The sequence below is a fragment of the Rhea pennata genome, chromosome 4 (genome assembly GCF_028389875.1).
Source record: "Rhea pennata isolate bPtePen1 chromosome 4, bPtePen1.pri, whole genome shotgun sequence".
NCBI lineage: Eukaryota > Metazoa > Chordata > Aves > Rheiformes > Rheidae > Rhea > Rhea pennata.
In genome coordinates this window covers 34,313,848-34,340,549 of record NC_084666.1, presented here as the reverse complement: position 1 = coordinate 34,340,549, position 26,702 = coordinate 34,313,848, and the positions used below count along the sequence as shown (strand labels likewise).

At 39.7% G+C, this 26,702-nt stretch overlaps 2 protein-coding genes across 5 annotated transcripts in view; both read left to right on the top strand.

Annotated features, from left to right (window-relative positions):
- The first annotated feature begins 1,012 nt into the window (after nt 1–1,012).
- On the top strand, nt 1,013–12,025 carry TLR3 (toll like receptor 3). Of its 4 annotated transcripts, none has more exons than XM_062575674.1 (6): nt 1,013–1,318; nt 2,467–2,568; nt 3,653–4,101; nt 5,235–5,426; nt 7,237–9,065; nt 9,666–12,025. In XM_062575674.1, exons 3-6 carry the CDS (start codon nt 3,661–3,663, stop codon nt 9,892–9,894), a joined length of 2,691 nt encoding a protein of 896 aa, XP_062431658.1. In that variant the 5' UTR covers nt 1,013–1,318; nt 2,467–2,568; nt 3,653–3,660; the 3' UTR covers nt 9,895–12,025. The 4 variants fall into 4 exon arrangements, with proteins under 4 accessions (XP_062431658.1, XP_062431656.1, XP_062431659.1 ...); XM_062575672.1 differs by having other exon boundaries at nt 2,382–2,568; XM_062575675.1 differs by lacking the exon at nt 1,013–1,318 and adding an exon at nt 2,038–2,205.
- Nucleotides 12,026–13,166: 1,141 nt separating this feature from the next.
- FAM149A (family with sequence similarity 149 member A) overlaps nt 13,167–26,702 on the top strand; it is a 37,314-nt gene continuing 23,778 nt past the window's right edge. The window contains exon 1 of the mRNA XM_062575680.1: nt 13,167–13,263. The gene's annotated coding sequence lies outside the window, so the exon portion shown is untranslated. The remainder of the gene's footprint in view (nt 13,264–26,702) is intronic.

The window sequence follows — 26,702 nt, the reverse complement described above, 5'->3', positions numbered from 1 at the left end:
ATGGATTTGGAAACATGAGAGGTATTACTGATAGAATTGGCAGCTTTATCAGCATCAAATGTTTTTCCTCTGTGCTTGAAACAGCTCCAGCTTCCTAATAGTCTCCTTTCTTTCATCATGCAAAATTTGAATATGTATAGGGAAGAGAGGACTGAGAGGGAACAAAGTTAGTGTGAGATGAGATCAAAGGGCAGATTGTCTTGCCAAAGAGTGGTGTTAGGAGGAGTATTGCTGTGCTGGGATAACACTGTGCAAAGGATAAAATTACTATTTCTTCATCAATGCAATCTACTCCTGGGCAGCAGAGTTGCAAAACACCAAGGCAAAATTCTCAGAGTAATTTAAAGTGTGATTTCAAATGGCTGCACTTAAGATGATCAAACAGGATGATCTCAACTGGTGCAGAAGCACATAGAGCAGCATGGAACAGAAATTTGCTTTTCCCTAGCAAGCTAAAAAGGAAAAGCAAAGTTTCACTGTGAAAAGGGAATGAATGTGAACTCCATGCATTTCCAGTGACACACATGTGCCCCAATGACCTCTTGTCACATAGAGAAGCGTGTACTGGGGGAGTGTCCCCACCAGCAAACTGATGGTCAAGTCCCTGGGAAAGCAGGGAAATATAAATTCACAGTGTCAGAAGGACACATCTAAAAGCTGTACCCATAACTTTTATCTTTGAAAACAATTTATTTTTAATACAATAGAAAATATTTGATTTTCTTGTTATTTTAACGTTACTCTCCCACATAAAGAAATCACCTTTTAAAAAGGGACACTTAATATGGCTCTGTAGGAACTTATTGATGCTTTGTGTTTCCAGACTGACTATTCCTATGTCAAATGTAATCGATCAATCAAAATATTTTATATGGAGATTTATGTCCTTAGGATTTTCGGAGACTCTGGAATGTAACCAGGAATAAATTGTAATTTCGTTACTAGGAGTGCGTCACGTTGTTCATCTGTGAACCATCTATGTGCGTAATTTGGTTTCGTTTCAGCAAATAGTTGTCTGCTCAACTTTGGTCCCGGGGGGTGATCTGCTGCTTTGAGACATTTTCTCGCGGGGCTGCACGTAACGCTTGGCCGAACGCGGCCGGCGGGGACCGCTGGGGTGCCCGGGGGAGCAGCGCGGGCCACCGCGCACGGGCGGGTGGCCGCTGCGTGCCCCTCCGGCCGCGCTCCGCAGGGCCGTCCTTCCCCAGGTTCACTTTCACTTCTTCTTCCGGATCCCGGCAGCTTTTACCCTGCTGGTTTTCTCGCGCTAGAACTTGCGCAGTGCCTGGAGGTGCGAATGCTGAAGAAGCCCTCAGCGGTAAGTGAATACCATTCCTCACTCTTTTGTAATAAATGTGGAAATCAGAGGGACAAAGCCAAAATACTACCTGTGAGTTTAGATTTTTTTTCCGGGGGGGGGGGGGGGGGGGGGAGGGGAGGTGGGACTTTGATTTTCTCTCAGCGTGCACACTGCAAGTTAGCAAAGTCGCTGCTGTAGCTGTTTGCTCAATTAGTGTGCACTTTAGTGCTTGTACTCCAATGCTGTTGTCCCCAGCTGGCAGGAGATCTTTTTTTGTTGCAAAGTAATATTGATAAAGCGGAAGTGTCACCCAGGGAGATGCTGGAGGCTCACTGCTCCTGTACCACATTCTCCACTTCCTAAAATCTGTGCTCATAACTTCAGAAACTGTGGCTCCTCTTTTTATTCATTAAATATTATTCTGCAACCTTGTCCTTTGAGTCAGACAAAAATAAGGATGCACTTTCTTCACTGGGTTTCCCTTCCAAAGTATTAAAAAAACCTAAAGTTGTCTCCAGACTTCCTGCAGCCAAGAAAGCCAAAGAGAAAAAGTCAACCGTTCTGGCCTCACTGTCGGAGAACTGGGTCAGCTGAAGAACTGTGTTTGTGTTCCTGTGTATTACATTTCTTGCTCCTTTGAAACTTAAGGATGAGCTGTTAATAACTACACAGGAGCCTGACAGGTACTTGATTTCCCTAAAATAATAATAATAAAACCCTCAAAGGGGTCAGAGGTAATGAAGCCTTGGTTCCAGGCAAGCTCCCACTTTGGTCTCCTCTGGAGCTGGGATGTGCAGAGGAATGAGGGGACAGAGCTGGTCCTTCATCTTCGTCAGGAAGAAAGGGGGAAAGCCGCTGCGCCCGGCAGCAGCTGTAGCGGGTCCGAGCGCCCGCAGGGAGGGCAGGTGCGTTTCAGTTTCTTGCCTCCCTCCTGCCCTTCCGCGTTTGAGGTGAGAGGAGGCTGGCCTGCGGGCAGCGCCTGGCACACAGCCGGGGCAAATTCAGGCTTATTTTAAACTCTCCTTGGTGGCCCGCTTCTGTGTGAAATGTCAGCTCAGAATTGCTTTCTTTTTCCATCCAGATGCCACGCCGCTTTGATTTCTTGTTTCACTGTCACTGGGCATGGGTTTGAGCAGTCAAGGCTAAACCGTGTTAATTAAAAACAGGTCCTAAGCGAGGAAAATGTGAGCTGCAGAACAGAGGAAGCTTGTTGTCTTGGGAATTAGACTTCTGAGAAGGCTGAGAAGTTGTGGATTCCCCTAAGTCTGGTAAGCTCAAAATCCTCGCTGTAGCCTGTTCTACGGTGAGGCATTATAGTCTTCTCTACCTGGGAGGTCACCATGCTGAGACAGCTAGGTTCCAAGTTTGTTGAAGAACAGATATGTATACTGAGATTTTTTTATCCAGTAAAGCTGTATTGCAAGCCAGTAGGGTGAATTTTAAGTCTCATGGATACTAAATGGAGACTTAATAAAATAGGAAAAAAATCTGATTCACCGGAAGTGTGATGCCTAAACAAGCTGAGCCACTGAAAATTAGAGCATTTGATATCCTAACAGAAACAAGCCATCTTGGGGTGGGGTATATGAATTCATCAGCATACAAAAAATTTTTCTGGAAGCATCTGGATAAATGAATTAAATATATGACCTAGACAGGCTACTTTTTTTCTATACCTTGGCTCTTCTATCTTTCCTTCTTTGATTCTTACAAGGTATTGATTTATATTTCTTTGCTCTTTATTTTCTCATACATCCTTCTATAGTCTGCTGCTTTCTCTCTCCATATATATGTGGTTAAAGCTAAACAAAAAACATAATATGGAAGGATGGTTAGAATTTTTTTGTGGTTAACCTGTAAAACAAACTGACAAGAATTGTCATATAAAATAAAGGCATTTATATTAGACAATCTTACTGCATTTAACTGTAAATGTAGTTAAGGTCAGAGTATACATGATTAACATAATGGGCCCATGTATAATTTGTCATTTTTTTATATTAAAACAAAAATTAATCACAAAAGGGAAAATGCTGGGAAGTTTGCATTGATTATGGGTATTAAAATAGTTCTTAAAGGTTAGCTTTTTAAATTTTGAAGAGACTAGACTCCTAAAGTTTTTCAAGAAACAAATCTTAATTTAGAGAGATCATTAGACTTGCCTTTTTCAGCAGAAAGTAATGCTACTTTATTGGGAAAAATACCAGAAATTTGTTTAATATGAAATGACTAGGTTGTGATTTGTACTTGATTACATGATTTTTCTGAGCCTGCCCTGTTTAGCCTTCAGCTGAAGATGTAAGTTGTGTCAAAATGATTGTAATCTGTACTGTGTTCCTTTTGCCTTTGCAGATAAAGATATGAGAAGTGCAATTTTTTGTTGGAGCAGCTTATCTTTCAGACTGGTGTCTGCCTGCCTGCTGTGTGCATCACTTGGAAAGCCATGTGAGATCAGAAATAAAATGGCTGATTGCAGTCACCGGAAGCTGACTCAAATTCCTTCTGATCTCCCAAACAATATAACGGGTTTGGACATTTCTCATAATCAGCTAAAAATGCTATCTCCTGCAAATCTCACCAGGTACAACCAGCTGGTTTACTTGAACGCAGGGTACAACATCATCTCTAAGCTGCAACCAGAACTGTGCCAAAATGTGCCTCTGTTGCAGATTTTGAAGTTAGAACATAATCAGTTGCATGAGCTTTCTGACAAAGTCTTTGCTGCCTGCACCAACCTGACCGAGCTCAGTCTGGGATACAACATAATACAAATAAAAAATGATCCTTTCAAAACCCTGAAGGTAAGCTTTAGAAATATGCTTTTTGTGTAAATAAAGTATAAACGGGGAATTTACTGTATTCCGGTGTGTGTACAAATAGCGACCTACCTGCATCTGTAAAAGGCCCAGCGTATTCTTCCTTTATTGGGCCTTTTCTTTAGAAAAACCATGTCCTCTTGCAGCAGAACACACTGCAGTCTCAACCATCCTTGTCAGTTGCTACTCCAGCCGCCTTTCCCTGCTGCATCGTGTCGAGGCCCCTCTCCATACAGGAACTGTGCTGAAAGAATAGCAACAAGCAGACTTTGGTATAGGGAGAAACGGATGATGTGGCATCTCAGTTGTATGGGACCTAAAAATGGTAGCCAGCTAGCCTAAATTGTCCAGGTCAAGGTATTAACACTCAGACTATGAAGGTCAATGCTTAAGCTAAATGTAGTATCTCCCAGGACTTCTAGGACTGAGGAGGAGCAAAATGCTTTTAGCTACCTTTGTATTTCCTGTTAATTTAGATTTGGTTAAATATTTCTCTCTGCAGCAGGTATCAGGCTGGGGGACCAAAACAAGTCAGCAAAAGACGATTCCCTTGCCTTTGCAGTGAGCAGGGAGCCACGCAAAAGAAGGGCCTAAGGACGAAAGAAAATAGAGACAGCGCATAGGTACTAGGTGTTATACCAGGTTCTCATCATTGTGCTTGCTGTTTTGGACAAGTCTGAACATTTCTGCTAAACTTGTAAAATATATTTCCTTACGTCGTGGGAATGCTGACTCGACTAAGTGCAAACAAGCGCGGCCGGCCAGTACGGGGAGCAGATAAAGCACTTCCTTTGGCTTGCACTAAATATTTTACCAGGTTAAGACCATGACGGCAATGAAAGTCGGAGATGTGAAAGATACAGAAAAGCTGTTTCCTGCCTAAGCTGGAAAAGCTTAGGTGTGCTACCAGGCTTGTAACTGCGGATTCCTTTTGTAGCTATCAGCAGTAACATGTGACAGACCTACCATTCTTTCCCATCGCAAATTTATTTTAATTGACCAATTCATTTCATTGATCAATTTTTAGTCACAGGTTAAGGCAATATTTCAATATGCTTGTGTATTATATAAAAAATTGTTAGATATTTTATACTCTTCTGTTTGCTTCATCTCTCCAGAACTTGAACACTTTGGATCTATCTCATAATAATTTGAAGTCAGCAGATTTAGGATCGCAAGAACAGCTGAAGAGCCTTCATGAGCTTGTGTTGTCTAGCAATAACATTGGTGAACTAAAAAAGGAAGACTTCAATTTTCTTAGAAGCACTTCCTTGAGTAGACTTGATTTGTCATCAAACCCACTGAAAGAGGTAGGAAATACTTCAGCAGACATTTAACTGCTGTAAAAGCAAAATGGTAAATAAGTAAAATATTAACTATAAATAATAAATAAAATAATTTAGAAATTTAAATATTGTAAAAAAATATTAAAAGTAAAATAGTAAAAAATATCCTGTATAATAGTATGGCTTATATTTTTTTGGTTATATTTTGAACCTACTGAGGTCAAAGATAAAAAACATTCTCTTGTAATAAAGTCCACAGTTCATCCTTCAGAAAGTGCACAGGTGAAGTAAATTTTATGATGCATTTACCTGTTCACTCCTCCTTGTTTAAATACACTCTATGACTAATCCAGCATTACCCTGATCTTCACTGGTAACGCACAGGAATATTTTTATCACTGAAATCATTAAGAGTTCGTTCTATTTAGTTCAGTTGTCTCAAGCACGAGCTAGATCCAGTTGCTCTGTGGACCCTAATTAGGTATATTCTATGCACAGAATTTTTGTATGTGCTCAAGGTGAACAGCAGATAGATAAATTCTTTCTAATCAAAGAGACTGGTAATAGCCTTGATTTTTTTTTTCCCTGTGGTAAAAAAGTGTTATGCAAGGCTAGTTAAATAATCTGGATCTTTACTTTCTGGTTGTCAGATCAATTTCATTAGGCATGTGAGCTGTTCTACAGAAATAAGCATTGCAGAAAGTGTACTGGCTGTTTTTTAAAAAGCGGGTGGTGTCTGTCATCTACTTTCCTGCTTGCTAGCTTTTTCTATACCTGCTCTCTGATCCTGGCAGTGTTAAAATGTGATTCCTCAAAGAGTGATGGTAAAAGTGCTGCAGAGCTCCAAACTGATTGACCTTGCAGTCACCATGCAGATACCATTACTGAATTTCCTTGCTTATTTTTTTCCAGCTGATTGTTCTGCAAACAACATTACCCAGTAGTTGCAGGAGCATTTTAAAGTGGCGTAAGCTTGCACCACCGCAGAGAGACAATCCCCACTGTCCCCTTGCCCCTGGCTGTTTGCTCATTCACCCCTTTCGTTGGTACGAGCTTTAATGACTGTACACCGGATCACCCTGGAGAAGAAACTCTCCAGATTTCTTGGCTTGGTTAGGTTGTAGCCACATTGGTTCCCTCACCCGGTTCTCCATCACATATCCACACACTGTAGAGAAGTGGGTGGGACTGCCTTTGGCAGCGCTACTTTACGCTAGCTCTGAATTTACAGTACTGCTATCTAAAAGGCAGACCTATGTATTTGAACCCCTCTGGCAAATGAAGTATTTAATCATTTAGCTCTTGTCAGAAATCAAAATGAGGGGCAAGCACCATGATGGAGGCTGGTGATTTATACTGTGGGAGTATGTGAGTAGTGTCTCACTTCAGGAGTATAGCTTATGCATACACAGAGACTTGGTGCCTTCACGGCTGAGTAGCCTCAATGCCTTTTTTTTATAGTATATCTGTCTTTCTAGTATATTAACATCCCTGGAAGATACCAATAAAAAGTTCAGATTACCTCAATTTATAGTGAAAGAGTTCCCAATAGTTGGATACAAAATTATAACTAACTTTCATCTCATTAAGCAACTTTTTATCTTATTATACAGAGCACTATGCAAGATAGTAATATTATAGTTTTAGAAGCATTGTTTCCTGAAAGATACACTCCAAAAAGTGTTTGGCTAAATCTGGCTGTGGAAAAACCCTAAACCTGTCTACTTGAAAATCTCATGTGGAAATCATGCCAAATTTTGGTTGTGTGGAGCATCTTTCTTATGTAATCTGCTTGTTTAGGTCAAAATTCTTCTTCTTCTTTTTTTTTTTTCAGTTTCATACAGGATGTTTACATGCAATTGGAAAACTGCATGGCCTCATACTGAACAACGTTGAACTTGGTGAAAATCACACAAGGAAACTTTGTACAGAATTGTCAAACACAGCAATTCAGACCCTCTCCCTGAGCCGTGTGAAGCTTTCATATGTCGGCAAGTTAACTTTTCAGGGACTGCAAGGAACAAATCTTACCGTTTTAAACCTTTCAGAGAATTCTCTGTCTGCGATAGAAGATGACTCCTTTCAGTGGCTTTCAAATTTAGAATACTTAAACCTGGCAGATAATGAAATTACTCATCTGTCTTCTCATTCACTTTATGGATTGTCCAGTGTCAAATACCTGAATCTGAAAAATTCACTTACTGGGAAAATTGAAGATTTTTCCTTTCATTGGCTATACCACCTGGAGTACCTTATAATGGACAATAACAAATTTCCAGGAATTACCGCTAATATGTTCACAGGCCTGAACAGCCTGAAATATCTGAGTTTTTGTAACTGCAACATAAATTTACAAAGAATAACCAATAAAACATTTTCGTCACTTGCTAATTCCAGCTTGCAGGTTCTCAACCTCACAAAAACTAGAATCTCTACAATAGAAAGTGGGGCATTTTCCTGCTTGGGACACCTGAAAATTCTTGATCTTGGCCTCAATGAAATTAGTCAAGAGCTCACAGGTTATGAATTTAAAGGTCTCAATAATATACAAGATATCTACCTTTCCTACAACAAAAATTTGATTTTGCGAAGTGAGTCATTCACTTTTATTCCAAGCCTTAGAAAACTGATGCTGAGGAAGGTAGGTTGCAGCAATCTGGCACTTTCTCCTTCACCTTTTCACCCTCTACAAAATCTGACAGTCTTGGACATCAGCAATAACAACATAGCAAACATAAAAGACGACTTGTTTGATGGACTTCACAAACTTGATATTCTGGATTTGCAGCACAATAATTTAGCTCGGCTTTGGAAACATGCAAATCCAGGTGGCCCTGTTCTTTTTTTGAAAGATCTTCCCAACTTGCGTATTCTTAATTTAAAATCAAATGGGCTTGATGAGATTCCAGTTCAGGTTTTCAAGGGTCTGTTTCAATTAAATGTTTTGGATTTGGGATCAAATAATTTGAATTTGCTTCCAGCAACTTTATTTGATAACCAAGTCTCTCTGAATTCATTAAATCTTCAGAAAAATCTAATAACCTCTGTTGAAGAAAAAGTGTTTGGCCCAGCTTTTAAGAGCTTGAGAATACTAGAGATGGATTCCAACCCATTTGATTGCACCTGTGAAAGTATTGCTTGGTTTGCCAGTTGGCTTAATGTGACCCAGGCATATATACCTGGATTGCAGTCCCAGTATATTTGCAACACTCCACCTAAATATCATGGTAGTCTGGTGTTGCATTTTGATAGTTCAGCCTGCAAAGATAGTGCTCCATTTAAACTACTCTTTGTGACCACTACTACTGTTGTGATGTTACTCATCTTTATTGTTCTTCTTGTCAATTTTGAAGGCTGGAGGATAGCTTTCTACTGGAATATTTCAGTAAATCGAATACTTGGTTTTAAAGAAATTGACAGACTGCAGGAAGAGTTTGAATATGATGCCTACATTATTCATGCGAGAAAGGACAAGGATTGGGTAGCTAAGAATTTCATCTCTCTGGAAAAAAATAACCATTTTCAAATCAGGTTTTGTTTAGAAGAACGGGACTTTGAAGCCGGCATATCTGAATTCCAAGCCACAATTAACAGTATAAAAAGGAGCAGGAAGATTATTTTTGTTGTGACTGAGTATCTCTTAAAGGATCCCTGGTGCAAGAAGTGAGTAGGATATTTGTATATAAGGCAGTAAACTTTTTTAACAAACTATTTTTGCTATGTAAGTCAAAGCAAAAAAAAAAAAAAAAAAAGGCAAACTCTGCTTTGCTACATCACAATTTTGGAATAGTTCCAAAGTTAATGAAGTTCATTGCTGCATGTGGAATTAGTGGAATTTTGTTCTCTGTCAGTTTATTTTTTTTTGAGAAAGTCAAACTATCATCACTACTGGAGATTGCCATATTTAAAATGAGATGTTTAAAGCAGAACAATAGTTGGTGAGGTCATGAGCATCTGATAATTTTTTTGTCTTTAACTCTTTTCTTTGCCCCTTTAAGTAGCATTCTGGAAAAGAACCACATTAAATAAGCCTATATTGAGACAGCAGACTGGTTATTTTTAGAGGATTTTTTTTCTTTAGTTAAAAAGAAATTTGTTGAACAGGAACAATTTTATATCACGCAATAGACATTAAAATCTGTATTCAAGTCTAGCACCTGATTTTGTAATGTGTAATGCGAGCTATATGACTCTTAAGAGAATTATTTGCCACTTTTCCCCCATGAAATAAAACATATTTTTTTTGTCCTATTTTTGCTTCAGGTTTAAGGTGTTTCATGCTGTTCAGCAAGCCATTGAACAAAGTCGAGACTCCATTGTATTGATCTTTCTTCATGATATCCCAGACTATAAGTTGAATCACGCACTGTGCTTGAGAAGAGGAATGTTCAGGTCTCGCTGCATCTTGTACTGGCCAGCTCAGAAAGAACGAGTCAATGCATTTTATCAGCAATTAATGATGGCACTGAAGTCTAATAGTAGAGTGCACTGAATTTTGAAAATATGAATTTGAAATTATGAAGACATTTTATTGCATATTTTCTATAATTAGAAAACAAGTCTTCAGGGGGAAAAAGGAAGACAATTTCTCATATTAGAAAAATATATAACAACCACTGTAACTTAATTTTTATTTGTCCAGATTCATGTTCTTGCTGATATTTTGACTCACTGAGCTGAAGTGACATGTTAAAACGGACCATGATTGATAGTCACCTCAGTCTGTATCAAAAATGTGAAAGCAGAGTTAATTCAGAGAAGCACTAAGAGTGACTAAAGTCTTAGGAAAAGTGTTCATCTGCAATAATGCAGAAAAGATATTGACTCTCTGCCCTAACGAAACATGTAAAAGAGAATGCAGTAATAACCGAATGCCAAATGCTATGGAAAAGGTAGAATGGCCCCTACTATTCACTTTCCCAAGAGAAGGGGAGAGTCAGTGAAACAGATTCGAAAGCTTTCCACGTGAAACAGTAAATAACATGATGAACACGGTACAGGTGAAGCCAAGAACGTACCTGAGCTTCAAAGTGATTTTTTAAAACCTTCATTTTAAGAAAATAAAGCCACAGAAAGAAACTTGGCCCTGTGGCCACGTGCAGCGAAGGATTACTAAACCTCTGTGAGGTTAGGACTGATCCCTGTAAAAAACAGGTTTTCAAACTAGTCAACTGATTTAATCAATTTAAAGAAAATTTTTCCTCTTTCCTATTGAAATTCAGAAATCTAGTAGAAGGCTATTTATGCTGAGATGTCTTAATATTTTATATGGGCGTAAAACTTATACGTGGGCCTTTAGTTGAAACTTGAAATCAACACCAAACATGGCAAAGGCCTAGCCTGTATAAACTGAGTAAAGGCACAGATATTTCTGTATCTAACTAGAAGACCTCTGACTGCAGTGCTACATAAGAGCAGGAGCAAAACCTCAAAGATTAATTTCAAACTTTGTTTCTCTTTTCTTTATGACTGTACAATTTTGCCTTTGATAGCAAAAAAGAACTGTGAAGAATCTGGATAAATTCTATTGTTTAATTTCTTATTAGAATTAATTTCTTAACACATTCTACAGAAACATGGATTAGCTGGCAATTGCTTAGCATTAAGGTTCAATCATACAGGCTCATGATTCAGAGATAGCTGGGAACCAGTATAGTTTTCTGAAAGATGTTCGCAGTGCTTGGAACCAGTTGCAATTTTATGGAATATCTGAGCATGTAATTGTAAATTAGACTCTAGGCAGTCTGTGATGTATTTCTATTAACGCTTAATTGTCCCAGTGCAAGACTTTACATTTCCCCCCTTCCCCCCAATTTGTAGGTGGTTGATCATTCAGGAATAAATATTTTTTATTGTTTTTCCTTTTCACTAGCACTTCTCTCATGCATTTCAATACCACCCTTAGTGTAAGCATTCTGATACACTAATTTAGAAAATAGATTTCAGGTCAATATTTATAAATCACTAAAAAACTGCTTATCAATACATATAGATGAAGAACACTGTGTTTTAATAGATTTTTCATTGTTTTACAAGTAAAAATGAACGAGAAAAAAAAAAGGAGCATACAGCAGATTCAGTTGCTCGGGAAATCCTGCAGCAGAAACTAAAGGCTGTGTTTACTGACAAAGTGGTAGATGATGATTCCCTAGTTACAGCAATAGGATGATCCCCATTGTGGTGCTTTCATCTCCTCTTTCTGACCTTTCCAGGCTAAGTAAGAAATTTTCTCTTTGTGCTTAAGCCCTGGAAGGTGAGGAGGCCCGACAGTAAGGATGGGCTGCCAGGCAGGCACCACCTCAATCCTTCTTTTCTTTAAAGGCTAACAAGAAAGGGGCTCTTACGCTTCCTAAATCTGAACTATAACGACAAATAGCAAAGTTTCTCCTTCCGCCTCAATATAAACTGTCTAGAAAACTCTAGCATTTCATGTTTATATTAAAAATGACAAAAGTATGTAGAAGTGCTGAGGTGAAATGTAATAGGATACAAGAGGTTTGACTTAAATCATCTAATGGTCTATTCTGTTCTTAAAATGACAAATGTTCAGTTCACTTAAAATGACTTAAAGTGAGTAAATGCTATGGATACTTAGTTTTGTAATACAAGAATACAAAGTAAAAGCACTTGCTGAGTAAAAATCATTTTAAATGATAAAAGTATGATAATGTATGTTAAACAGTTATATCAAGACCTACATTCAGTTTAAAATCACTTATCACAGATTAAAATCACTTAAAATCACTTACACCCAAGACATTCTGAAGGGTCACAGTGAGAAAATTAGGTTAGTGTTAAAAATGAAAACACAGAGTAATTAAGCCCGAGGACAGTGTTAAAACAATATACCTGATAATTTTCCTCCAAAATTCCTGTTATCCATAAGTTATTTACTTATGGTCTGCCTCATACATGTCTGGCATTTTATTATTGAGAGGAAATAAATAGGATAAATAGGAACCTTACCCATTCTGTGATTCTGTGATTACCTGTGATAGGGAAGAGTTGCAAGTGCTTTCCAGATTAGCAGTCCCTGAGCTGGCTGGTTAGTTTACGGTGAAGGGCCATCAGGCAATAATGGTGACTTGCTAAAGAACTAGACACCAAATCAAAAATAATCAGACTAGTACTGTCAAAGAAAGATACCTAGGACTAAGAAGAATCTTCTGTATTTAAAGTCGAATATTTAAAGGACTTGAGCAAGGTGGAACGCTTGAACCTGTAGATTCAAAAGGGGAATCTGAGTATTTCCGTGGTGCTCGGGGGACAGGGAATGCATTAGGCACAGGTGGTGGCATTCCTAACTGTTTCCATTCCAGGTCTTCAGGCAGAATCCCTAATCCTTGGATTTAGGGGCTGCAAGCCCTCAAACCAGGGATGCACAGCTGAAATACGCTGCACACCAGAGTGCTTACTTGCATTAATTTCGCTGTGGCTTCGTCAAGGCTTAAGTGGAAACATAGGAAGAAGCTCTGAGCGTGTTGCCTTTTAGCTTGACGTGGACCTTTTCCATAAGGTGTGCTTCGCACAGAATATTATTTTGGTGTGTGTGGGGGGGAAATAAGGTCCAGGCACACCCCAGTCCCACGCGGGGCGGGCCGCGGGGCGCCGCCGGGCTCCAGCCTAGCAACGCGGCGCGGCCGCCGGGCGCCCTCGGCGGTGCCATGAGCGGGGCGGCGCCGGGGCCGGGCCCCGTCCCGGGCGAGCGGCGGCGGCCCGCGGCCCCCGGCCCCCGCCCGCCGCCGCTGCCCGCCGGAGGGACCCGCGCCCCGGCCCCGCTCCGCGCCCTGCCCGGCATCAGCGAAGAGGCGGCGGCCGAGAGCGACGCCGAGGAGGCGGCGTGCAGCCCGCCGCCCCACGCGTGAGTGGGCGCCCGGCGTGGGGGCAGTCCTGGAGGGCGGCGGGCGGCTGCAGGGCTTCCCCCCTGCCTCCTCCCCGTGGGGCTTCGCTGCTCTCCGCTGGAAGGCAGGAGGCTGGGGGAGCCGGGGCCGGGGGGAGAGCAGCCCTCCCCCGGCGCGAGTGCCCGGGCGGGCGGCGGGCAGGGGCGGCTGAGCGCGCTCGGGGGCTGCGAAGGTGGGATTCACGCACCTGAACCAGCCTGCGTCCGAGTTGCAGCTGTGTGAGGAAGCCTGCACTTCATTAACTGCCTTGTAAAAATCTCAAGTGGCAGTAAGCGTCAATAAAAACTTTGTGTGCTTCTGTGTTTAAGCTTAAAAGCCCATGCTTAACCTTGAAAATGTTTTAGAGACAAGGCAGTATGCATTATGTGAATCTCTAGTTGCTGCCTGTTTGGTACTAAACTGTACTAACCTTTGCTATCACTGGCCACCAGAAAAATGCAAACATTTTGTCATGTGTCAGCAGGAAAGCATTTCCTATTTTTTGCCTCTTTAGGACTAAAATCTCTTCAGTCCTCAGCTAAACTTTGGTACAAAGATGGCTTGCAGGGCCTGTGCTTTTGCTTTGGTTTCCATGTAACAGTCTATTTAAACAGTAGTCCATGGCTTGCTGAACCGGTCTCTAGTCTCTGGCAGATAAAGCAGAAAAGCTATTTCCTTCCCTGTTTTTTCAGCATCTGAGATCATTGGATTAGGTAAGTTAAAAAGTACACCCCTGCCTGGTCCTTTTGGAACTGCTTTAGGGGCCCGATGCCTGCGATTGCATCGAATCGCCTTTTGAACCTGCTGCGGTACCGTTGGCCTCTCTTGGCTCTAGCAGCAGCGAATTGCTGAAAGTCGCTGCCTCCTCTTTGGGGCAGGGGGAAATAGCTGCTGGTTTATGTCTGTTTAAACAGATCTACTGTTGGTTTCAGTGGTAGGCTCTCATTCTAGTGTTGTGAAGTACAGTGTTTATATCGGTTTATCTTCCAAATTTTCTACCTTTTCTGAGACTTTGCAAGCCTTAATCACATCTCCGTAGCCTTCCCCTCCCCAAAAGGAAGAGTCCAGCCTTTTTAGCCCTCCTTCTGCCCGTAGCCTCGCTATTCCCTCGATCGTGTTTGTAGCCCTTCTCTAGCTCCAGAATGTCCTCCTTCAGATGTGGGGAACACAGAAACATCGCACAGTATTTTATTTTGGGGCCCACTAAGGTTTTACATAGCAGCAAAGTGATGCATTCTATTTTTGGCTCCGTATCTTTCCGTATGTGGACCAATGTTTTCTTAGCGGTTTTGGTTTTCACTGTGTATTGAGTCCATGATGACCAGGATCTCTTTCTGAACTGTAAATGTCAGGCCTAACGTCAGCATCGTGTAAAGATGATTTAGATTATTTTTTCTTGGATGACCATTGGTTACAGAAATTTCTATCTAGGCATTTCTGCATTTATTGTAACAATAAGTAAATTGAAATTTTCTGTCTAATAATCAAGCTATGTAACACTGAGAGTCACACATGTAGGAACACAAGCCCTCCCTGCTTTACTACTTTTCTCTCTTCCCTCCCTGCCTGCCCCATTGGTTTGATTTAAGAATAAATTGAGAACTCTTTCAGTATGGGCCTCAGCCTGCATTTATAAAGAACAATAACCTTCCTGGAATAGGAGTTGAAATCTGGATTGAGGTGTGATGATGGAGTTGAGAAGTTTGAGAAGATATATGTAATACTTGCCCTGTATCAGTATTACTTGTCTGTAATTTCCTAAGTGCTAAGTATATTTTTAATACTAAAAATAAAGCAGAGTCTAATGTTGTCTGAACTAGTTTTCATGTTGAAGAGGAGAAGACTTTTAGAAATATTAAAGAGCAAAAATTCATTATTAAGGCAAACTGATGGGTTGTTTTGTAATAGATGACAAGTAACCTATTACCTTAAAACTGATTGTGTGCAGCAAAATGCTTATTTCAGCTTGCTGTTGAAATACTAATAGACACCTCCTAAATGTTGTTGTTATATTCTTTTTCTGTACACATAGTGGCATTTCAAGTATTTTATTCATTGTAGTCAAGCTTTTTCTGATAAGGCGTTGTCTGTCAAAAAAAAAAAAAAAAAAAAAAAAAACAAGGTGCAGAAGAAGGAATAAGATACGTCACTTTGACAGGGAAAGTCTATACTTCCGCATTAGCATTTTTTAATTAGATGATTCCACTTAAGCTTTTAGGAGAAGGATCTTAATTATTGAAAACTATGGTACTCCTTACCTAGAGTTCAGATTTGAATTTATTTAAGTTGCATTGATCTAAGTTGCATTATCTAAGTTGGTATTACATCGTTTCGTATTTACATGTAGGAAGTTTTTGCTTATCCAAACGGAATTCCTTTGTGACAAGCCTTACAGGTAGTTGAATTATTTTTAGAAGATGTTGCCAATGATCACTGTTTTAATTTATAGCAATCTAACTAGGAGTAATTAGTTAATAAGTGAAAGGATCCATATTGTGTTTTTTCATTTTTTCCTCAGGTGCTTTAGTTAATGGTAATCAAAATACATGAAAAGAGCAGGAATAGTGAAAATTTGGCATTGATTTCTTCCTCTCTCACAGATACTCTGACCATTCTAGTACCTCATTTTTTGCAACTCCACAGCTACCAACATCTAGGACTGTATAATGCAGTACTTTAAGCAGGATTTTATATCTGCTATCTATTTAAGCAATAGTCTCATATCCTTCTAATCATATTGAAGCAGTGGTAATGAATTAAACTATTTTTCTTCAAGTGCCAAAAAATACCTGCCTGCAATACTATTGCTTGGAAAAATGCATTCTGCTGTATATGATTATGAAGTTGCTTAGGAGGATAATGAGGTGCTTTATGCTAGACTTATTATGCTAAGTGATGCATGCTGGTGACACAGATTCCTTTCCAAGAAATGTAGTTACTGCTAACCTAAAAATAGTGCAATAACTACAGCAGGTAAGAAGAGTTGTTAGCTGATCTGATGTTAAATTGGGCAAGATTTATGTTGTTTAGGAGTAGCTAATATTTTGTAGAAGTTAATTGTACTCCCTGTTTTCAGGATAACATATAGAAAATGTGTTTGTGAACTTGGTACAAGAAAAGTGTTTTTATCTGTGATGTAAAAATGCCCATCTGCTGCCAGCTTTATTTACCCTGTAGCTCAAGAGCTTTGGCCTTCAAAATGAGGCCTTCAAAAAAATGAGCCACTTTGAAAATGTGGTTTTAAGTAACTTGATGACCTAAAGGACAGGATGGAAACAGATCCCAGATTCTCTGTCTCCAGTTTTAAACTGCTAAAAGTAATAGATATCTTTCACATTGTAATGCATATTAAGCTATATAGAGCTTTGTAGTGCCACTTAGCTACTCATTTCAATTATTGTGCTGATCTAAAAGAATAAATGTAATAAGGTACTGTTTTCTTTTTTCTTTATAAATAAGGATAAAATATCTAGAGGTAAATTTTAATTTTACATGGTACTATCAAAATCAGTATTTTTCTAAATGAGTGGAACTAAAAATAACCCTTAACTTTTTCTAATAATCTATGCATTATTAGTTTTTTAGTGAAGTTTTGTGGAGTTTTTGGCAAGTAGCTAGTCTGAGGTAAAATGTCAAAAAGAGCTAAAAACAAAGAATCTTTATTTTCCTCCAAGTGTTTTTATTGCTTTCAGATGCTAGGAACTTACTGCTGCGTACCTTTAATGTTAGTCTGTTGTTGTTATGGTCCGTGGGAAACTAAGGTGGTGTTTTTACACGTAGGCATTTTGATAGTGGTTCAGGGTGCAGCGAGCCGCAGCGCTGCTCTCAGCGATGGAGAGCGCAGGAGGAATGATTCAGACACTTGATCCGAAGTGGGCTTTCTTGTGAGGGCAGTGTTAGCCTGTTCATACTTGAAATCTTTGAGATTCCTAGATGGCAGCTCAGCTTATATACACTTTATTACTGCGTTAACGTCTGCTCGAGTTGCAGCACCAATAACGTTTCACCAGTGGTGCGTTGCATGGGCCTGTAGCTCCCTGCGGGAGGGAAGCTGGGCAGGTCAGGGTCCCCGGGACAGGGCAGAGGCTTGGTGTCCGGGGCTTGTCCCGCTGTCCCCGGCGAGGGAGCCGGGCACAGCCCCAGCCCAGGGCATCGGGCATCTCTGCGGGACAGGCTGAGGCCGGGTCGGGGTTGGTGGGACCCGTGGTGGAGCTGCAGCCGGGCACTGCTGGGACACGGACTGACAGCCCCAGGCTGGGCTGCACGGGGCGCCTGGGCTGGGGGGCGCAGGTGAGGGTGGTCAGCGCCGTTAAGGTCAGGTGGTGCACTGACACGCTTTAAAACGATCATCTTGGTGTGCCTTGCTGATGTGTTTCTGTCACCACCACTGTTTGCTGTAAGGCTGGTCTAAAACGTTTGTGGGTAAATGTTTACAAACTTCAAGAAGTAGAGCTTTCTGGTGTGAAGGCTAGATCACCTCTCAGAACGGGACAAGGGAACATCATGGAGAATAAAACCTGAGTGCGCGGACAGGCAGAAGTGGGAAAGCCTGGTAACTATGTTCAGTTTTGCCTTAGGCTGGAGGAGGAGATGCAGAGCAGAGTGAGGAAGAGAAGTGATGGGAAAGGCTGAGTGATTCGCATAGTCTTTTTGGTAGTTTGGTAGCTTTCTTTTTTTTTTTTTTTTTTTTTTGCTTGCTAGTGTTTTTAAATTTGCATATTGGAAAACTGCTTTTGAAATCGTTCCTCTATTGTTAATCAAATACTCTTTTTTGTTCTTGGAGGGGATTGTTCTCAAGCATTAAAGTATTTGGAGATGTTCTTATGCTTAACTGACTGGGAATTCCTCTAAAATCTTGAATAATAGTAGGGCAGAAATGCATTTTGATTTATAATGCTTGTAATGCGTTTTTTTTTTTTTACTGCTGGTCAGTGTAGAGTTTAGTGTAATTGTTTGCCTTTTTTATATAAAGGATGTGCTAATATGTTCAGTAACCAACTACGGTTTGATAAAGTGAGGTAAAATTTCCCATAACAACTGACTTATGAACAGTTCATTACGATAAAAGCACTTCTGGTGGTGGTCAGACTTGTTTCAGGAAGTGGCTGAAATCCACTCTTCCCTGTTTGTGAAGCCTTTTTTTTTTTTTTTTTTTAACTTTAGCCTTGATTGATGTTAACACTGGATCAATATATTTTCAATATTTCTAATGAGATAGGAGATTCTTAGATCCTTCCATAATTTCATAGAAATTGGTCTTTTCAGTTCTATTGCTAATACCATCTCTCTCAGCTTCATCAAACAGCTCAAAGGAATTAGAGATTCTGGGATTTTGTACCTAGGAAAAGAGGTACATAAAACCTTTGCTTACTGTTGATGAACATTTGTCTTTACAAGTTAATGAATTTGGGTGAATGAATCAGCCTTTCCTAATTGTTGTCAGAATCTTGTTTGGAAATTTTTGAAGTCATGTGTATACGTACTTATGTATGTGCATACATATTTGCTGTCTGGATAACGGGCATAGGGATTTTTGCTCTGTTTTGAGTCCTTCACTTGAAAGCACGTCAGTCATGTTCACAAGGTGGCACACTGATTACTTCCATCCGAGGCAGCCTGTTTGAAACCATTCTACCTCATGAATTTATACAGATGTTTCCTCTTAAGTAACTGACATAGGAGGCAATCACTAAAAATCTTTCTCTTTCTGTCCCTTCTACAAAAGCACGTTTTAGTTTCTAGAACTATGCAACTATTCCAAGATTAGTGTGTAAAGCTTTTTTTTTTTCTTTTTTTTTTTTTTTTTTGTAGATTAAGGAAAGTTAATGGTGTGTATACTATAGCTCAAACCTCTGAATTCCACTCAGAGAAGGCTTGCAATATTATGGCTCAGTTCTTCTATTCTCTAAGCTGTAAAGGAGAAATCATACATAGTAGGCTTTGAGCAATGCAATGAAATATTTTTCAGTGAGTCAGGTTAGCTATCTTGAAGAATGTTGTTACGATGTTTTCATGCAGACTGAAAGCTTCATTCTGAGACAAAAAGAAACGTAACATTAGGTCCTATGGTCAGCAAATAACTGTCAGTTAGTAGTAAAACAAAGAAGCACGTATGAACATGTTTCGCAATTTTAATTGATTAAAAAATGTTCTGATTATGTATGTCAGGGTTGAACAAGGTCTATTTCAAATTATCAGGATGACTGCTATGATCTGCACTCATCACTTACTAAAATGTTTCAACTGCTTATGCAAATTAGGAGAAAAGTAACACATAATTACTGAAGTGGAGGATAAGCAGACCATGTGTATAATTCTAGAGAACATGCTTAGAGTTCAATATGAATTTACAAAATATGTCTGGTTTGTGACTGAGGAAGACTTATTCCAATAAAAATATTTAATGTGGCAAATTGCCCAAGGTCATACTGGCCGACAGTTTTAACGTCTTTTTAATGACATTACCATGTTCCAGCTCCTTAAAAAAAATACTGGGAACCTTCATGTTCTTTTCCTATAAGTAAATTCCTGTAGATTATTATAGGTTGTTATGCTACATGAGTTAATACTAAGAACTAAAATGGGAGACAAACAAAAAAAGGCCATGTCTTGTTTTATATTTTATCACCCATTTCTAGTGGATTTAGTATACTGTCTGTTGTTTTCCTCTTCTTTTTATGTTGTCCTTCCACCTCCTCCTGCCCCTTCTCTTTCATAGCATTCTCTGTATCAGGAAGATGAAGTTCTTGGATCCTTACTCTTCCCTGTTCAGCCTGGCTGTGCTGAACTCCTCAGTAGTCTTCAAAATGCCTCTTTTTGCTGTGTAGCTTCCTCTGAATAGGTTACTTACTGTTCTTGCTGTTCTCTCTCTGTAGTCATCAGCGGCTTTGATGCATTGTTGAACCCTTGAGCGTCATTTTGGTGTCTTTAGCTTACTATACCCTGAAATTAAAGCATAGCTTGCTCTCTTGCTTGCTGTCAAAAAAAAAAAAAAAAAAAAAAAAAAAAACCTCTGTCAGTTGACCTCTGCATGGAAATGCAGTCTGAACACTTCTGTGGGTGAGTGTTCAGTTCAGGTGCGAACACCAGCTGAAAATGAGTTAGCTGCTGGGTGTTTCTTTTGTAGTGACATTGTGTCTGACAGGCTGCAGCCAGTGAAGAATAGCGGGTTAGCACAGTGATACGCTGGCCTTTCTTAATAGTCAGAGAGTGACTGTGAGCATAAGGAATTTCTCATGGGTGTACGCAGGAGGATAGCTAATAGGACACTATCCGTCATCAGTATGTAATTCCTGGTGCTCCGGTTGATGCATATTTATTTCGACATATTTAAGTAGTGTGTGGTTGTATTCTAAAATGTATGAAATACACTTTTTAATGCTTCCTGATATGAAAAAAGCATAATATTGGAATAAAGATTTGCTGATTTGGGAATTTGTTCCAAGATTGATTAGTAATTGAGGTAAGGCCTAGAAGAGATTTGTACATTGTACTGGCAAGATTTTAATTGTATCCTCATATTTGTTTATAATAGTTACAGGATTACAGAGCTATGCTTATTCAGTATAATTTGGCAGAGAATTGCAGTATTTGTTGATATTTGATAACGAATGTTCTTTGCAACGTAGAAGATGAATCAGATAGTGTGTTGAACATTTTGCAGTACTCTAAAATGAACAGAGGTGAAGGTGCAGGTTTCATTTGGTGAAGAGCAGATTAGATGCAATGATTGTTTTTCACATGGTAAGCTAGATGAGTTGATCTCATGCAAAATTCTGTAAGGTGTTTGAAAGAGAAGTGCTTTTGCATACTTTGTAACATTCAAAGAGCTGAATATAATTTATCTTGCCTCAAGTTCCTTTCTGTTTGTCACGTTTTGCTGAGGGGCAGTTCCGGCAAGTCTAGCCAGCTATTAAAGGAAAAGGTGAAAATGCGCTGCTCTTACATATGGGTTCTCTGTCATAAACATTGTGTTGACAGGTTTTGAATAAGCTAATGGCACTCTCCAACTCTCTGAAAGCACAGTAATTTTATGTAGTTACTGAAAGAGCACCTTTGAACTGTTTGGGATGTGGCTAACGAGCACACTTTGATATTTGAGTTACTAAGGATGGGAAGTTAATGTTCTAAGAGAAACACCTGAATAATCGCAATGCCCCTGTACAGGTGCCATTGGTATATGGAATTTAAATGAAGGAGCTAAATTCAGCTGTCGCGTGGGGAAAAAAGAGCACTTCTGGTTAAGTACCTAGCAAAGAATGCTGTGTGGCAAGTTTAGAGATTTCTTTGTTCAAAGATCAAATTCCAGTGCAATATTTGTTAACTGATATTTATTGTGGATTTTAAATCTTACCAAACTTCCTTTTATTCTGCTCCTCTTCATTCACTGAAATTGAGTGAGCATATTCTCACCCAGAGTTCTGAAATTCTGACTTATTCCTATTTGAATAGCCCAATTTTCCTGTAGAAACCTACCTTTTTCAAGCTGATGGATCAAATTTCTGTCTGACTGTAGAAAGGAAGGTTATGTACCTTGTTTGAGTACCTGTTCCTACATAGAGGGTCCTAGCAGCAGGCTGTGGGGTAGATACCTGGTCCGTATAGAAGAAACGATGTTGGGCATCCCGGCTTTAGAGAAAGGTGCCTTCCTCTCTGAAGCAGCCAGGGTTCAGGTGGTATGTCTGGGCGTGAACGGAAAGATGGAAATTCTAATTACAATATAGTACAGTCTTACCCAACAAGAGCATGTGCTGGTTTAACTGGATTTGCTCAATGTCCTTTGCCAGTTTCGGAGCTATTTGCTGGAGATTATATTAGCTTTGATGTGCATACTCTCTCTTTTACACCTGTGAATTGATTGTTTTTTGTTTCTGGTGCTGAATACTTAGATCATCCTTGGGTTGCTGAAAGGCACAACGTAATGTTTATGAGACAGACCCCTGGAGCTGTGTTTCTTTACACCACTTACAGCAGCTGGCCTCTCTGTTCTGATCAAATGCCCCTAGAACCGGAGCTGCTGTTCATGGGGTCTTTAACATAAACCACCTGGGAACCTCCAGCTTCACACTTGAGTTTGGCAGTCTCTTGACCGCATGACAGCATGCCTGCGCTTGCCTCCTCTGCTACTCATCTAACATTTCCTTTTCCCAGCTGTCAGCTCTGTGTCCTCAACCTCCAGGACCGCTGTCCTGCATTCAGAGCTTAGCTCTCGGTCTCCTTTGTGAGCACCGGCAAGAAGGGTGAATGAGGGAAGCACGACGGAGGGTCCCTCACCGGGACAGTAAAGGCCTAAAGGAGGTACAACCTTGGAGTTTTGAGGCTGTGGAGTCGGTGAAGAGTTGTGTTTCGTTCCAATAGTCTCATTTTGCTCTCAGACCACCCTCCAAGCAAGGTGATAGCAAAGGTAGAGGAAAGGTTTGGTCCCAGAGGAAGGAGGAAAGTGCTTAGCATTCCTTAGCATACTCCAGCTGGGGTCTCCCCACACTTGCACCGTTTGTGTGCTCCTGTGTGGCCATACAGCTGTTGCCATACAGTGTATTTTTTTTTTTTTGAGAAAGCAGTGCTCAGAGGTAGAATTTCTGTGACTGTTATGAACAATTATATCTCTAAGCTTTTCTAGAGATTAATAAACAGAATGGAAAAAAGAAAGCTCTGATCTCTTTGAGATTATGCTGATGAAAGAAATCTAGTGTAAGAAGAAATTGACTCTAATTTTCCCTGTGTCGTCTTATTACTGATGCGCGTTTGAAAGTCTTGTGGACTAATTCCAAGTGCTTTGTTCAGCTGCTGCTCCCTCCCTGTCTCTTGTTCAGACACTTGATCCTGCAACAGTAAATGCTTCCTATCGGAGTCAAAGAAATAAAACACCTTCTCTAAGACACTAATTAGCATTCTTTATTATTGTAGTTAATTAAGATGATAGTATTTTTCTTAACATTAATTCATAATTTATTTTAAAGATTTACTTCTGTAACCTCTTAAGATCTGTCTTGCTTTCAGAAATTGTTTGTTTCCTAGAACCACATACTAGTGTTTTCATTTCCACAGTGAACCAAGATTAGAAATAGATAAAAGATAATATAATTCTTTGCAAGTTCATGCCACGTTAAAGGCTACTCTACCTTCAAGCAGTTTTATAATTTTGACGTGCGTAGTGCATTCTTTGCAGAGTAAAATGACTATATGCAAACAGTTTAAGGAACTAAGCCTAACTATAAAACAGGGAATAATTTATTGCTGCTCTATCTTGTAAAAATAGGAACAGAACTCAAGAGATCATTGTTGCAAGAGCCACAGATCATATTTCAGGATTGAATATGAAGATCTACCTAATATACTGTGCTGTATATTATTAGTGTGTTAAAAATGATATCCTGTTTTTTTTTCTTTATTCTACTTCTGTAGCATTAGCCCTGAAGATGCAAGATGCAGGAAGATGCTGCATGTGTGTTGTTGTTTTGTTTTTTTTTTTTCTTTTGTGGGTGGTTGTGGAGACGGTGAAGAGTTGTGTTTTGTTCCAGTAGTGCCTCTTTCTTCCCAGACCACCCTCCAAGCAAGGTGATAGTAAAAGTAGAGAAAAGGTTTGGTAACCACATTTTTTTTGTGAGTAGTTAAAAAAATGTTATATTCACTTATTTCTGATTTTTCTTCAGTCCAAATGCAGTATGTTGTAAGGATAAATATCTAGCGTTGCTGAAACACCTTTGGATAAAAGAGATTTTTGAGTGCAGCTAGCGAACTCTGTGTTGAAGGCCACCACTGAGGACATTGTGCTAACAAGCTGTGACTTCAGATGGTAGCTCTGGGCCAGCCCTGAACAATCTCTGGGCCCTGGGATTCTGGGTCTGAACAAGCTGCTGTTACCTGGAAGCAAAGACCTGCTGCTTCTGAGCATGAACGGGTGGTTCTCTTCATATATTTCTATAGATTTCCCCCATAGTCTTGGGGAGCTTGGAGAAAATAGTGGCTAAGAGACAAAGTCAAATCAGCCATCTTGGAGGCTGTTTTCCTGCCTACACCACAGCCATTGCAATGGCATGAACAGAAGAATGGACTAATGATGGTGATAAGCTGGGTTGTACCGTTAAGCAGTATTTTTTGGTAAATGCTTTCAAAATTATCTCATCTCTGGAGCTGAACTGTATTCCAAAGGTATCCTCTTTTGAGGCAAGAGTGACTTTTGAGATTCTTTAGGAAAATATTTTAGCTACGTATGATGAAAATTCACATTGTGGCAAATTATGTTAATTTGCAATCAAAAACATTGTCATCTAGAAATTCACTTGAGAGCTCAAGTGTATGAACACTGCCAGACTAGTCTAATCACCACAGCATCAGCAACATATGTAGGTTCAAAGATATAGGTGACATTTCTGCAACAGGAAGGGACCCATCAGGTGGTGTGATAAAAGGCTAACAGTATGAGGGCTCTGACAGAGATGCTTATTTTCAAGCTTCAAATAAAGTCAACGCTTCCTTGAACAATGAGGTAAAGAATACTTAAAACATAAGAATATTCACAGCAAGAATATTCTCAAAGCTCTGAAATGCTTTTGACAGTGCTCGTTAATAGATAAGAGAGCAAAATGAAAATCATTCCTGGGTCTGGAGTGGCAGTCACCCACGAAGGACGTGTGCTGTCATTTTTAGCTGCATTTTTGATGGATGTCAAGTCTGCTATGTGACTTCTAGCATTACCTGTAATTATAATGATCAAGATACTGTGTGGCTGGAGGCTAAGAAGGTAAATGTTTGCTATATCTCTGTCCAAGGCAGATTTTTTTTCTTTCACTGAGCCATGTAATAATTTCTAAGCAAACAAGCCAAACATATAATAGCTGTCTTCAAATAACTTTTCTATGGAAGGCTAGTTGAAAAATCTGTTCAATCTCTCATCATTCTGCATCATTTACTACCTATTGGAGTCATTTCAGCTGAACTATTGCGTGGATGACCTCTCAAGGTATGCCACAATCTTCTTAACCTTGTTGAAGCTGAAAAACAGGGATTGTAAAGAAGAGCAGGTATTGTTTCATCTACCTTGGTCTCCTTTGCATTTCCACAATAAGAAATTAGAGGCTGAACCAAACCCGGTGATTTCAGTAACTATGAAGCTCGCCAGATCTGTCTTGTAAAATATCTCTAGACTGTTGAAAAAAATTGGTGCTGTCATGTTAACCACCTGTAAATATACTCAGCCCTGAGCGGCGTTGCTACAGCAGACTTGTCAGATCCACCTTCTCTAGCATCCACCAATGATGTTTGGTACTGTCTGTCATACTTGGCGGTTTGTGGTCATCAAAATTGTTACAAGAGGGAAACCGTGCTGAGTCGCTCTGAGTCGGAAGGGATAAGGGAAGAAAATCTGTATTGCCAGGCATATACAGCAAGAGCATACCATTGCTGAGTGCAACTGAGTTGAATGGATGGCTACCTTCCTGAAGAGAAAAGGGTGTGGGTGTATTTTCTAAGGGCTCTGTTACTTTCTATGATATAAATACTCAACTAAGATGCTGCATTTCATGCCCAGAATAGCAGTTATTGTTGATGCAGAAAGAAATCATGTCATGTTCACTTCTTCCTTGTTCCACACATGGAACAACATCACCTTGGGGATGTGCAGAAGGGCTTCTTTTGTACAGTGACAGCATCGTTTGTATTGCATTTTGTGTGAAGACAGTGATTGATCCTAAGTAGTCTTTTTTTTTTTTTTTTTTTTTTTTTTTTTTTTTTCTTTTTTTTTTTTTGGTTTCTTCAAACTGTTCCTGGTGAGAAACTGGCAGTGGTGCAATTGTCCCAAATCACATGAAAGGATGTTGTCATTCCAAATGCAGTTTCTTCCAGTACATCTTCCAGTGGATGTATGTATTTATATTAGAAAGAGCTTATGCTTTGATTTTTGTAGTCTCATATCAAAATTTTTTATAAACCTCTCTCACACAAATAACCATTATCTCTTGGTTATACAAACTAGCTGTGGGATGGAATAGCCAGCATGAAGTGAAAATATGAGCAAGATGAATGTCGAGTTAACAGATGAAGAATGTTGTGAATATGCTAACTACATCATACTCTCATAATACATTTGTTGCAGCTCTCACTTGTGCGATAGAAAAGAGCATGTAGAGAAGATGGGGAGACCTGAGAAAATGAATTCTATAAGAAAACAAGGCAACATCTTTATCAGTGATCCAGTGTGGCAACATGTAATAAATACCCTTATCAGAGGCTTTAGCTACAGAATAGACTTTTACCCATCTATTAGGGTGGTCTGATGTATGATAGACAGTAAATTTAGTTTTGTTTCTTTGTTCATAGACTGAACTCCTCTGATTTAATGCCTTTTGGTATCTTATACAACTCTCACCACTTCTAAATTAGTTTAATAATAATGCATTCCTTCTCCAGTTAGTTAAAGTTA